At 37.6% G+C, this 14093-nt stretch overlaps 1 protein-coding gene across 2 annotated transcripts in view; it reads left to right on the top strand.

The window, feature by feature from the left end:
- PCNX2 (pecanex 2) overlaps positions 1 to 14093 on the top strand; it is a 281728-nt gene that overhangs the window by 85038 nt on the left and 182597 nt on the right. For both annotated transcript variants that reach the window (XR_011437820.1, XM_001493597.5), the window contains exons 14-15: positions 2886 to 2996; positions 4104 to 4195. Coding sequence is in view for 1 of the 2 variants with exons in the window: in XM_001493597.5 (XP_001493647.2) it covers positions 2886 to 2996; positions 4104 to 4195 (203 nt within the window). In the remaining variant the exon portion in view is untranslated. The remainder of the gene's footprint in view (positions 1 to 2885; positions 2997 to 4103; positions 4196 to 14093) is intronic.

The raw sequence follows: 14093 nt of genomic DNA on the forward strand, positions 1-14093 counted from the left end.
TTCAGGCAAGGTGAGATGGCCATCAGTTGTGGATGGATTCTGTGTGCTGGATGGGTTCTTTATCAAATGGCATCTATGGTCCTTTTCACATCTGAGAGTTTTGTTTTATTTTAGTCCTTAGGACCATAACCCCCTACTAACAATAGTGCAGCTTCAATCATGTAACCCCTGGAGATAAGTGGAGGTTTTGTAACCAGTGACTGGAATGTACTCATTCTTCTCTGCACGCTCAGCCCTCACGTTTCTAGGTCTTGTATAAAGACTCGTTTCCTGGCTTCAGGAGTCCATGTCAGGACAATTAATTAATACACAGATATGGCACATTGGAGACACACAATGTATACATTCACATCAACTCTACAGGTTTTGGTTTTATTTCCATGTTATTTTAATTCTGCATGCTTTCACCCCAAACCCGCAAATATAGTAATGAATTATTATTCACATTTAGCAAAAGAAATAAGAAAGTTACAATGTTTTTATTTATACATTTTGCTTGAAAAGAAATAGAACTGTACCAGAAGTTTCTGCATTTATGGTAATTATTTGGAAAATGACGAGTAGAGAAGTGAGAGAGAATTACTACCCCTCTCAGTGGTGTGCTAGCAAGAAATGTTTGTTCACAGGGAAAGTTGCCAATAACCACAGGGACTTCTTTATTTCTTACTTTTGGAAAAAAGAACAAAATAATTTCAGCAACTTCAAATGTAATTTTCCATTTGTCTTGCTAATGCAAGAAGCATTGGCTACTTTTTCATTCACGTGAACTACAACGTGACCTGTGTCCCGTGGGCTCCATTTTACTCTTGTTCCACCTCCCCAGTTTTGATTTTAAAGAGTAGAGATTTCCTCCTCTAATACATCTTGGAGAAGATCTGGGTCCTGGGCTCTCTGTTGACTACTAGTCTTACTTCTCTTGTTTCGTTAAGTTCCAATGCTGTGTGCACAGCCAGAGCATCTTCAGTTAGGACTCCCCAGTATCTCTTACCATTTTATTTTCTGCAGGCCATCGTTCATTGTGTTCTAATTCTTTTTGCTTCATTAGTTTTGGTTTCATTGCCTAGTGTATTTCTTATAGAGCATATCTCTTTATCCATGTTTTTCTGAACAGTTTCCACTATTTGACTGCCTTTAATATTATTTTACACCCCACTTTTCCCTGTAGTTCTTCATTCTCAGTGACATTTTTGTAACACACACAGAACCTGAGAAGGTGAAAGAATGAAATCTCATTGCATCTTCCCTCTGCCTCTCTCCTGGCCATGAATAATATAGTGTAGCATACAATCTTCATTGCTGTGTTGTGAGTCCTAAAGTTAACAGAAGAGCTAGTCAGTTTGCTTGAAATTATATGGATTCAAATTTTGATGCTCATAACTAGATGTTCTATAATTAAATTTCTGTTTATTTCTTACATTTTTCCTTTCATATCTCTGTGTTCCATTCACAAAACTGAAAAAAGAAATTGTGTCTTCTACAGTTACATCCAGCAAATCAGTATTGCCTACTTTGATTGAGAAATGTCTTACTCACAGATGCTCTAGGTTTTTACAATATAGTTAAAATCTTGCCCCAGAACGGCAGAAATCATCCTGTGTATCAAAATATGGCTCCAATCCCGAGCAAAGGCCACATTCATTACATAAGGTTTTACTTTCACAAAGAGTTGGAACAGCTCCTTGGTGTTGTCCTAGAGGAGTTTGTCCCATACTTGCTTTTAGCCGCTATTATCAAGAGAAGGGGACACACACACCCTCTCATTCCTACAATTGCACCATGGACAGTTTGCATTTCCGATTTTTCAGAAAAAGCTGAAACCCCTTCCTCTATCATCTCTACTCCTCCTGGTCGCTGTGGTTTATGTGTAGTATCAGGACACAGTTCCATGTTTGGGCATATTGGATTTCAAATCAAATTTCCTTAGTTTTATTAAAGTTTACCAGTATCGAACTTCAGTGACATTCTACCCAATAAACTGAGACAGGAAGGAAGACAGGTATATTATAGCAGTACTAATGGGAGTTCCTGCGTTTCTATGAAACCCAGCTTAAATAGAACTGGGAAAGGATGAGAGGGAAGTTGCTGGAACTCTACTGTGTTTTATTTCTTCCAACAAATGATTTCTGTGAAACATTGAATTACAGCATCTGGATGTTTTATCCAGTTGCACTGTTATGATTTTGAGAGGTAGTGTTCCTCCCCTCAGGCAAGGCCACCTTCATCTCCCAGGTGATCTGCTCCACCTGAGGACTGGCCCTTCGGTGACCCCCCCCCCGCAGGGTGTAGAGTTTCTTGGTTAATCAGCACCCTCCCTCCCTCCTCTATGAGAGTCTGCAGTCCTGACTGAACTCGAATCTCAGTCAGCCTTTCAGTGTGGCAGACTCTCAGTGACTCAAGTGCTTAAGGGCGCAGAAGCGCAGATCCAGGAGCCCCTTTGGCTCCAATTTTTGCTCCCCCTATCCTGCAGGAAGAGATCCCGTAACTCCTGTTCTGGGGTTTTGCATGTTCCTGTCATTTTCCCAGGCCTCTTTCTCCCGCCACCCCCCCCCCTCCCAATCTCCCCTAAATCCGAGCCTGCTCTTGCAAACTGAAGCCCAGTCTGGGCTCTAACTCGCCATCTCAGTCTCTGCTCAGTCTGGGCCTGCAATCCTTTCCACGGTGGGCCTCTTCCTCGGGAGTAGCTCCTGGTTACTTCCACAGGGGTACATTTTCGGCTCAGCGTCCAGTCTCTCCTCCTGGTGGGGGCGTGAGAGGAGTCCAGTGTTGCCTCCAGGATTCCTGGGGTCGGGGACGGGCTGGTGGGAAGGGGAGGGAGGCGGGATTGCCACGGGGACCTCAAGACAGTTCTTGCACACTTACTGTCCATTCTGTCTGTTCCCTTTCAGTATTTTTGTATTGCTTCCCTGCAATTTCCCTCCTCGGGCTCTTCCCGCAGATCAACACTTTCTGCATTTATCTTTTGGAACAAATCGACATGCTGTTTTTTGGAGGTTCTGGTAAGTCGTTTACCTTCTACGCTTCCTCTAAAGGAGTCTGAAGTTCAGACAGGGGCTGACGACCCTCGGGGATGGAATGAGAGCCTGGAGAGTTAGGTTTTCTGTGTCCTCAGCATGGGAACTACTTCAGTTTGGGTCAGTCAGGTGGATGGTGGGCCCATCTGGATTCATTCAGGCAAACTGAAAGTTTGGTAGAGACACAAGCAAAGAAAAGAGAAGAGTAGAATTCTCTGAGCTTTGGAATAGGTTTGGGGCCCTTCTAACTTTTCTTTGGAAAAGCAGTTTGTGTGTGTGACTGTGAGGGAGTGGATATAGGTGTGTGCGTTTGTGTATTTGAGCTCATACACGTATGAGTTAGTCTGTGAGTGTGTGAATGTGAGCCTGAGAATGTGACATGTGAGTGTGTGTTGTGTGTGTGCCTATACAGACAGTGACCCGTGTCCTCACATTTGATATCGCGCTTTAGATTCAGACCAAGGTGGGTAAAACCTCATCTAACACGTGGAGACTTTACACAGATTGCTTAACTTTAAAGCTTACTCTTCTCTAGATGGAAGTGAACACGCTGATCTCATGGGGTTGCTGTAAAGATTAAATGGAATCATGTACACAAAGCGCTAGACCATAGTGGCTGATCGGTTACTGTTACTACCTCATTACACACACACACACACTCTCACATATACACACAGGCACTTGCTTGTCCTATCTATCTATCAATCTCTCTATCATCTATCTATCTATCTCTATCCCTCTCCTTTCCTCTGTGGAAATTGCTCTTCATGATCTTTATCTTGGCCAACAGCTTTCCCCTGTGAGCAAGGCGGTCTTCCCACCTCCACACTGCACGTTCACACCGTGTTCTTCTAAGCATGTTGTCAAAGTCCTTTCTAAATACTTTCCTCGGGGATTTTTGGTAAATGGTCAGTCTTTTTCTTGTACAAAGAGTCACCCAGTGGTTTTTGATTGATCCCGTACATTTATTCTTTGCCCTTTGGGCAGGCATTTTGTATTTGAAAGCTACAACCCTCTCTTCAGTTTCTTACAACATTTGTTGATTGTGTGACTGGTCAATGGAGAAGGGAACTGTTGGTGTTTGTGTTCCAGCTGTTTCTGGGATGACGTCGGCCATTTACAGTGTGGCCCGGAGTGCCGCGGCTGCCGCCCTGCTCCACGTGTTCTGCTTCAGCGCAGTGAAGGTAGGTGGGAGGACCCAGGCCCTTCACTGTTCTTCTCACACTCATTCAATCAACTAAGGTTTTAAGTAAACAAAGATTTTCTCCAGTTACAAGAGAAATGGGATCTGAGCACATTAGGAGTAGCAGGGCCTGGCAGGGAAGGGCTCAGTGGGGTTAGAAGACACATTAAGATACCTGATGTGCCCTGGAACACAAAGCCCACCTGGTCTGACCCCCCCTCTACAGGTGTCTTTCTGGCATGGTCAGTAAATGACACTGGGAGGGGCTTCTGCTTAAGTACGATGGTCAACAGGGCTCGTGTGTATACCTTCACTTCCTTCTGAAATACCACTCAGAAGATGGTAAAGGGATAAAATTGCATAAAGCCATATGGACAGAGAACGGGAGAGGACATGACAGCAACAAAATTTTAGAATCTGAAAAACAGATGGACTGTAGTCTATAGACTTATCCAGAAGTAGAAAGCTGAAAGCTAGGCTGGCAGCAAGGGAAGCCTAAGATGATGAAAAAACAAGACAGGCGTTAACTTTAGGAAAGGAAAAAGTTGTATCAGAAAAGAAATGTTACTGTTGTACATGCATGGCTCAGCTGTGAGTCATATTTTTTGTTTATAATGATCTGAATAATAGTCATATCTATAATGGAAGAATGGGGGAGCTGAAGTGTGTATATGTGTGTGTGTGAGAGCATTGGGGAGATCTTAATCCTGTCTTCCATATTAGAAAGTCAGCAAATACTATCTAAAATTTAAAAAAAAAATCAAGAAATAACAAGATAAGCATGTTGTCTGGAAGCATGGAGGTTAGTAGGTGAAGAGGAAACAGCTCAAAGGCATTGCCTTTAGGAAGCAGGAACAGGGGCAAAGAGATGATGTGGGCAGGGGACCGCTGCTGTGCATGCTCAGTGTTGTGCAACTACAGAGACGCCATAAATTCTGAAAACAAGAATATACGCAGTGTTGTCAGAGGCATCTTCAATCGGTGAAAAAGCTAATTAATTCATATTATACAGATTTCCTAGCCTTATGGACACTCTGCATTTAATGTTTTAAACCGAAGGTATCTCTTTGATAAAATAAAAATTAAATGTAAAAGAGTAAATAAAAATAATGTATGTTCTGAAGGGTTTTTAATATATGTCATATGACATTTCTTACTAACTTTTTAAAAATATTAACATAAAATCTTCCATTCAACTCATCAGTTTAGTGACAGAAAAATAATTGTTTATCCCCCTTTGTGGAAGGGAAGGAATGCAATGTTATCTGCCAGTGCGTCACAGTTGAATTTATCTGTGGTATTCATTGGCATCATTCCCTCCCTCTCCCTCCCTATCTTTCATATAGATATTTTCTTTCAGATAACAAAAGGTGGAGGGGGAAGGAGCGGAAGTTTCCTTTCTCTAATACACAAAGGTATTTATGTGCTTGTGGTGGCTCTGTCTGTTACCACGCTTGTCCTATCATATAGAACAACAGTTAGATAATTAATCAGTGTTTCTGGTGTTCTTTTTTCAAAATGCGTTCCTTTATTCTGCCACAGGACCCCAGGTACTTCATTCAGAGAGAGTACTTGGACAGGTATTTTCTGAGTCCTTGGCCTTCTGAGGACCTCCTTCTACTGCCTTTTGGTAAAACAGCTGCCTATAAAGTTTGGGGGTCACCAGCTTTTACTTGCAGGACATTTTGTATATTTCTCTGTTGTGTTCCAGTGTGTGTTTACATATTTATTTTTCTTAAAATCTGGTTTATCGAGATGTAATTTATATACCGCAAAATTCAGCTTTTTAATATATAGTTTGGTAAGTTTCAGTAAGTGTCTACAGTCACGTAACTAAGACCACAATCAAGTTTTAGAACATTTCCTCCAACTCAAACTTCCTTTATATCCCTGTCATCAGTCTCTTCTCCCAACTCCATCCTTTCGCAACCACTGATCTGATTTCTCTGCTTATAACTTTAAAAAAAATCAACTTCATACAGTAAAATTCGCTAGTTTTGAATGTACAATTAGATGAGTTTTGACAAATCTAAAGGCCAAATAATTGCCATCACAATCATGATATAGAATAATTCCATCACCCCCAAAAGTTTTCCTCATGCTTTTTTGCAGTCATTTCTCTCCCATGCCCAGGTTCCTGCAGCCACTGATCTACTTTTTATTGTTATAGTTTTGCCTTTTCTAGAGTTTCATAGGAGTGGACTTGTATGGTATGTAGCTTTTCTTTCACTTAGTATGATGCTTTAAGGTCCAACCATGTCGTTGCGTGTATCAGTAGTTTGTTTCTTTTTTTTTCAGAGCTAGTGTTTCTGTGGCTATTTCCAGTTCTTGAAAATTATATAAATTTATTATATAGAATAAAACTTCTATAAACATTTGTGTACAGATATTAGTGTGAATATATGTTTTTATTTATCTTGAGTAAATACCTAGAAGGAGGATTGCTGGATCAAATGGTAAGTCTATATTTAACTTTATAAGAAACTGCCAAACTGTTGTCCAAAGTGTCTGTACCACTTTCTACCCTCCCTATAATCTTTGAGGTTTCTAAGTGTTCTAAATTCTTTCTAGCACTTAGTATTGTCAGTTTTTAAAAATAGTAGCAATTCTAGTTACATACTAGTATCTGATTGGGGTTTTAATTTGCATTTCTCTGACAACAAAAAACACAGTTTGAAGAGACAGCAAAAATCAGAACTAGACCTAGACGTGGCAGGGATGTTGGAATTATCAGACTAGGAATTTAAAACAACCATGGTTAATATGCTAAGGCCTCTAATGGATAAAATGGACAGCATGCAAGAACAAATGGACAATGTAAACAGAGAGATGGAAATGCAAAGAAAGAACCAAAAAGAAATTCTGGAGATCAAAAACACAGTAACAGAAATGAAGAATGCTTTTGATGGGTTCATTTGTAGATTCAACACAGCTAAGGAAAGAATTTCTGTCCTTAAGATTGTGTCAATAGAAATTTCCAAAATGGAAAAGCAAAGAGAAAAAAGACTGAGAAAAAAATAGAATATCTAAGAGTTGTGAGACAACTGCAAGTGGTATAACATATATGTAATGGATATCAGGGAAAAAAGAGAGAATGGAGCAGAAAAAATATGTGAAGCAGTTAACAACTGAGAATTTCTCCAAATTAATACAAGGCACCAAACCACAGATCCAGAAAGCTCGGAGAAAACCAAGCAGGATAAATGTGAAAAAAAATGCACCTATGCATATCATATTCAAACAGCTGAAAATCAAAGAAAAAGGGAAAATTTTGAAAGAAACCAGAGGGAAAAACCTCTTTACCTATAGAGGAGCAAAGATAGAAATTACATCTGACTTCTCAGAAACTGCTATGGACTGAGTTGTCTCTCCCCAAAGTTTGTATGTTGACATCATAATTCCCAGTGTGATGATATTTGGAGATGGGGCCTTTGGGAGATAATTAGTTTTATATGAGGTCATGAGGGTGGCACCCTCATGATGGAATAAATGCTCTTATAAGAAGAACAAGAGACACCAGAGCCTTTGATCTCTCTGCCACGTGAAGGCACAGAGAGGAGGTAGGCATTGACAAGTCAGGAAGAGAGCCCTTCCCAGCACCTCACGATGCTGGCACCCTAAACTCTGACTTCCAGCCTCCACAACTGTGAGAAATAAAATTCTGTTGTTTAAGCCACCCAGTCTATTGCATTTTGTTATGTTATGGCAGCCTGAGCTGAGTAAGACAGAAAGTATGCAAGCAGGATGAGAGTGGAGTAAAATAGTTAAAAGTATTGAGAGGAAAAAAAATAAACCTGCCAACCTAGAATTTTTTACCCTGCAACATTATGCTTCAAAAGTGAAAGATAAGAAAAGACTTCCTCAGACAAATAAAAATTGAGGGGATTTGTTGCCAGTAGACATACCTTGCAAGAAATGTTAAAGAAGTTCTTGAGAGATAAAGAAAATGATATAGGTCAGACACTCAGAACTACGTAGAGAAGGGAAGAACACTGGAGAAGGAATAAGTGAAGATTAAATAAAAACATATTTTTCCTCTTCTTGATTGATCTAGCATAACAGTTTATTCAAAATAATAATAGCAACCATGTATTTGACTATATATGCTGAAAATATGTCTATGTATTTATGTCTATATATTTATGTATTGTGTTTATACTTATATTTGTATGTATGTATATAAAATGACAGCAATGATATAAAGGATCAGAGGGAGGAATTAAGAATATTTAGTTATTATAAGGTGCTTGTGCTACCCATGAAGTGGTATGGTATTATTTGAAAGAGGACTTGGATTAATTGTAAATGTATATTGCACTTTCTAGGGCAATCACTACAAAAAGTTTAAGAAGAAAAGAAATACAACTCATATGTTAAGAAAGGAGAGAAAATGAAATCATTAAGTCAATTCACAAAAGGAAGAACAAGAGTAGAAGACAAAAATAGGAACAAAGAACAGGGCAATAAGTATAACACAGTAATAAATACAGTAGATATTAATCCAACTATATCAGTAATCACTGGATACATCAATGGTCTAAATACACCAATTGAAAGGCAGAAATTGTCAAAGGGGATCAAAGAACAAGACCCAGCTGTATATAGTCTATGAGAAACCCTCTTTAAACATACAGATACGTATATCTGAAAAGTAAATGAATGGACAAAGATATACCATGTAACACCACTCAAAAGAAAGTGAGAATAACTATATTATAATTTCAGACAGAGCAGACTTCAGGGCAAGGGAAGTTATCAGGGATAAAGAGGAGCATTACATAATATTAAAAGGATCACTTTTCCAAGAAGACATAACAATCCTTAATGTGTATGCACCTAACAACAAAATCTGTAAAGGGGAAACTGATAAATCTGCAAGGAGAAATAGATGAATTTACTATCATAGTTGGACACTTCAACACCTCTCTGTCAGAAATGGACAGACCCAGCAGGCAGAAAATCAGTAGGACATAGTTGAATCAAAAGCACTGCTAATCAACTGGATATATTGACATCTGTAGACTACTTCATCCAACAACAGCAGAATACACATTCTTCTCAAGCTCACGTGGAATATTCACCAGGATAGACAACATTCTGGGCCAAAAAACACATCGTAACAAATTTAAAAGACTAGAAAGCTTACCATGTCTGCTCTCAGACCACAATGGAATTAAACTAGAAATCAATAACAAAAAGATAACTGGAAATCCCAAAATACATGGAGATTAGACAACACACTTCTAAATAACATGAGTCAAAGAAGAAATATAAAGGTAAATTTAAAAGTGTTTTGAACTAAAAATAGAAAGGAAAATACAGCTTATCAAGATGAGTGAGATTCAGCAAAATTAGTGCCTAGTGGGAAAATATAGCTTGGAATGCATATATTAGAAAAGAAGAAAGATCTAAAATGAAAAATCTAAGCTTCCACCTTAAGAAACTGGAAAAAGAAGAGAAAATTCCAAAGTAAACAGAAGAAAATACATAATAAAAATTAGAGCAGGAATTAATGAAATTGAGAACAGGAAATCAGCAGAGAGAATCAACGAAACCAAAAGCTGGTTCTTTGAAAAAGATCGAGAAAATTGATAATCCTCTACCCAGGCTAACTAAGAAAAAAAAGAATACACAAATTACGAATTTCAGAAGTGAAAGAGGGAACATCACTATAGATCCCATGGATATTAAAAGGATAATAAAGGAATATTGTATGCCCACTCTGTGCCCACAATTTTGATAAACTAGATGAAATGGAATTCCTTGAAAGACATAATCTGCTGAAAACTCACACAGGAGGAGATAGACTATCTGAATAGGCCTCTATCTATTAAAGAAATTGAGTCAATAGTTAATAACCTTCCAAAACAGACAGCACCAGGCTCAGATGGGTTCACTGGTGAATTCTACCAAAGATTTAGGGAAGAAATTGTACCCGTTCTCTACAATCTCTTTCAGAAGATAGAGGTAGAGGAAATACTTCCTAACTCATTCTTTGAGGCCAGCATTACCCTATCACTAAAACCAGACAAAGACATTACAAGAAGAAGAAAAAAACTATGGACCAATATTTCTCATGAATAGATGTAAAAATCTTCAACAAAATATTAGTCAGTCACACCCAACAATATATAAAAAATTATACACCAGGACCAAGTGGGATTTATTCTAGATATGCAAGGCTTGTTCAATATTCAAATATCAGTTAATGTAATCCATCACATCAACAGACTCAAGAAGAAAAATCACATGATCAATATCAACAGATACAGAAGAAGCACTTGGAAAAATCCAATACCCGTTTAAGTTAAAAACTCTCAGCAAACTAGAAATGGAGGGGAACTTACTCAACTTGATAAAGAACCTCTACAAAAAATCTACAGCTAACGTCACACTTCATGGTGAGAAACTGGAAACTTTCCCACTAAAATCAGGAACAAGGCAAAGAAGTCCTCTCCCACCTCTCCTTTTCAACATCACACTGGAAATCCTAGCTAATGCAGTAAGACAAGATAAGGAAATAAAAGGTACATTGATTGGGAAGGAAGAAATAAAACTGTCTTTGTTCACAGATGACATGATTATCTATGTAGAAAATTCGTAAGAATTGACCAAAACAAAAACAAAACCTCCTGGAACTAAGTGATTTTAGCAATGATATAGACTAGCAAGGTTAATATACAAAAGTCAATCACTTTTCTATATACCAGCAATGAACAAGTTGAATTTGAAATTAAAAACAATACCATTTGCATTGGCACCCCCCAAAAAGAAATACTTAGATATAAATCTAACAAAATACAAGACTATATGAGGAAAACTACAAAACTCTGATGAACAAAATCAATGAACTAGACTCTCCATGGAGAGATATTCCATGTTCATGGATCGGAAGACTCAGTATTGTCACGTCACTTCTTCCCAACTTAATCCATAGATTCAAGGCAATCTCAGTCAAATACCCAGCAAGTTAATTTGTGGATAGTGAAAAGCTAATTCTGAAATTTATATGGAGAGGCAGAAGTCCCAAAATAGCCACCATAATATTGAAGGAGAACAAAATTGAAAGACTGACACTACCCAACTTCAAGGCTTACCATCAAGTCACAATAAGCAAGACAGTGTGGTATTGGCAAAAGGATAGACAGATAAATCAATGGAACAGAATAGAGAGCCTGGAAATAGACCCACATAAATATGGTTGACTGATCTTTAACAAGGGAGCAAAGGCAATACAATGAAGTAAAGATAGTCTTTTCAACAATTGGTGCTGGAACATCTGGGCATTCACATGTGAAAAATAAATCTATACACAGACCTTACACCTTGCACATGAATTACCTTAGAATGCATAATAGGCTTAAAAGTAAAACACAAAATTATAAAGGTCCCAGAAGATAACATAGAAAATCTAGATGACCTTGGGTATGATGATGACTTCTTAGATACAACACCAAGGGCATAATCCATGAAAGGAAGAACTGATAAACTGAATTTCATTAAAATCAAAAACTCCTGCTTTTGAAAGACACTGTCAAGAGAATGAGAAAAAAAGCCACAGACTTGGAGAAAACATTTTCAAAAAGCCTATCAGATAAAGTATTGTTACCCAAAATATATAAATAACTCTTAAAACTCAACAATAAGAAAGACAGCTTGACTAAAAAATGGACGGAAACCTGAACAGACACTTCATCAATGAAGATATACAGATGGCAAGTAAGCATATAAAAATATGCTCAACATCAGATGTCATTAGGGAATTGCAAATTAAAATGACAATAATATACCACTACACACCTACTAGAATGGTCAAAATCTGGAACACTGACAACACCAAATGCTGATGAGGATGTGGAGCAAGAGAAACTCTCATTCATTGCTGGTGATGGTACAGCCATTTTGTAAGACAGTTTGGCAGTGTCTTACAAAGTTAACACACTCTTACCCTACAACACAGCACTTGTGCTCCTTGGTACTTACCCAAGAGTTGAAAACTTAAGTCCACACAAAAACCTGCCCTGCATCCAAATGTTTATAGCAGCTCTAATAATAATTGCCAACATTTGGGAACAATCAAGATGTCCTACAGTAGGTAAGTGGATAAATAAACTGTGGTACATTCAGACAAGGGAATATTATTCAGCATCCCCCACCATCCAAAAAAAAGAGATATGAAGCCATGAAAAGACCTGGAGGAATCTTAAATGCCTGCTACTAAGTGAAAGAAACTATTCCGAAAAGGCTACATCTTGTAAGATTCCAACTACATGACATTCTGGAAAAGGCAAAACCATGAAGACAATAAAAGGATCAGTGGTTCCCAGCAATTAGTAGGGAGGGAGAGATGAATAGACAGAGCTCAGTGAAAATACTGTGTTAGGGCAGTGAAACTACTCTATATGATACTATAATGATAGATACCTCTCATTAGCATTTGTCAAAACTCATAGGATGTACAACACCAAGAGTGAACCATAGTGTAAGCTGTGGACTTCTGGTGATAAGGATTTGTCAATTTAGGTGCGTCAGTTGTAACAAATGTACCACTCTGGTGCAAGATTTTAATAGTGGAGGAGAAGTGTGTATGTGGGTGCAGGGAGTATGTGATAGCTCTCTCTACATTCTGCTCAATTTTTCTGTGAAACTAACATTTTGCTGTGAAACTCTAAGAAATAAAAGTCTATTAAAAATAATTATCCAGACAAGTGTGTGTCTATTTCTGGACTGTATTTTATTCAATTGTTCTATATGTCTGTTATTTTGATTATTGTACCTTTACAATAAGCCTTGAAATCAAATCGTGTGAGTGTTCCAATATTATTCTTCTTTTTCAAAACCTTTCAGCTATTATAGAACTTATTTCTTTCAATATAAGTTTTAGAATGTATTTGTCAATTCCTACAGCAAAAACCTGCAGAAATTTTGATTGAAATTATGTTGAATTTATAGATCAATTTGGAGAGAACTGACATCATAGCAATATTGAATCTTCTGATCGATGACCATGGTGTTGCTTCATTAATTTGAGTCTTTGTTAATTTCTCTCAGAAATATTTTGAGTTTTTCAGCCTACAATTACTGTACATATTTTTCACATTTATTACTATTTCATGTGTTTTATGCTACTGTAAGTAGTGTTGTCTTGTATAATTTGTTTCCAATTTTTCATTGATAGTATATACAATTAATTTCTGTATATTTTGGCATGTACTTTGCAACTAGTAAGTTGCTAAATCTACTTGTTAGGTCTAGTGCTTTTTTTGGTAGCTTCTTTGAGATTTTCTACATATATAGTCATGTTGCCTGTGAATAAAGACAGTTTTATTTCTTTCTCCAATCTGTATGTCTTTTGTTGCTTTTTCTTGCCTTACTGCACTGGCTGAAATCTCCAGAGCAGTGTGACTAGAACTGCTCACATCAGACATTCTTGCCTTGTTCCCAATCTTAGGGGAAAAGCATTCAGTCTTTCACTATTAAGTGTAATGTTAGTTGCAGGATCTTTTTAGATACCATGTATCAGACTAAGTGATTTCCCTTAGATTCCTACTTTGCTGGGAGTTTTTATTGTTAATGGATGTTAAATTTTGCCATATGCTTTTTTCTGCATCTATTGAGAAGATCACAATGATTTCTTTTAGTCTGTTGATGGGGAGAATTACATTGGTTGACTTGAATGTTGAATCAATCTTGCATTTGAAAAATGAAGCCCAGTTATTCATAATATATTATCCTTTTTACAGTGCTCAATTTTATTTACTAACATTTTATTGATCTATAATCATGAGATTTTTAGTTTTCTAGTTTTCTTTCCTGGCAATGCTTTGTCTTGTTTTGTCATAGGGTAATGGCCTCATAAAATGAGTTGGAAAGTGTTTCCTTTTCTTCTGTGTTCTAAA

Source organism: Equus caballus, chromosome 1, assembly GCF_041296265.1.
Source record: "Equus caballus isolate H_3958 breed thoroughbred chromosome 1, TB-T2T, whole genome shotgun sequence".
Taxonomy (NCBI): Eukaryota; Metazoa; Chordata; class Mammalia; order Perissodactyla; family Equidae; genus Equus; species Equus caballus.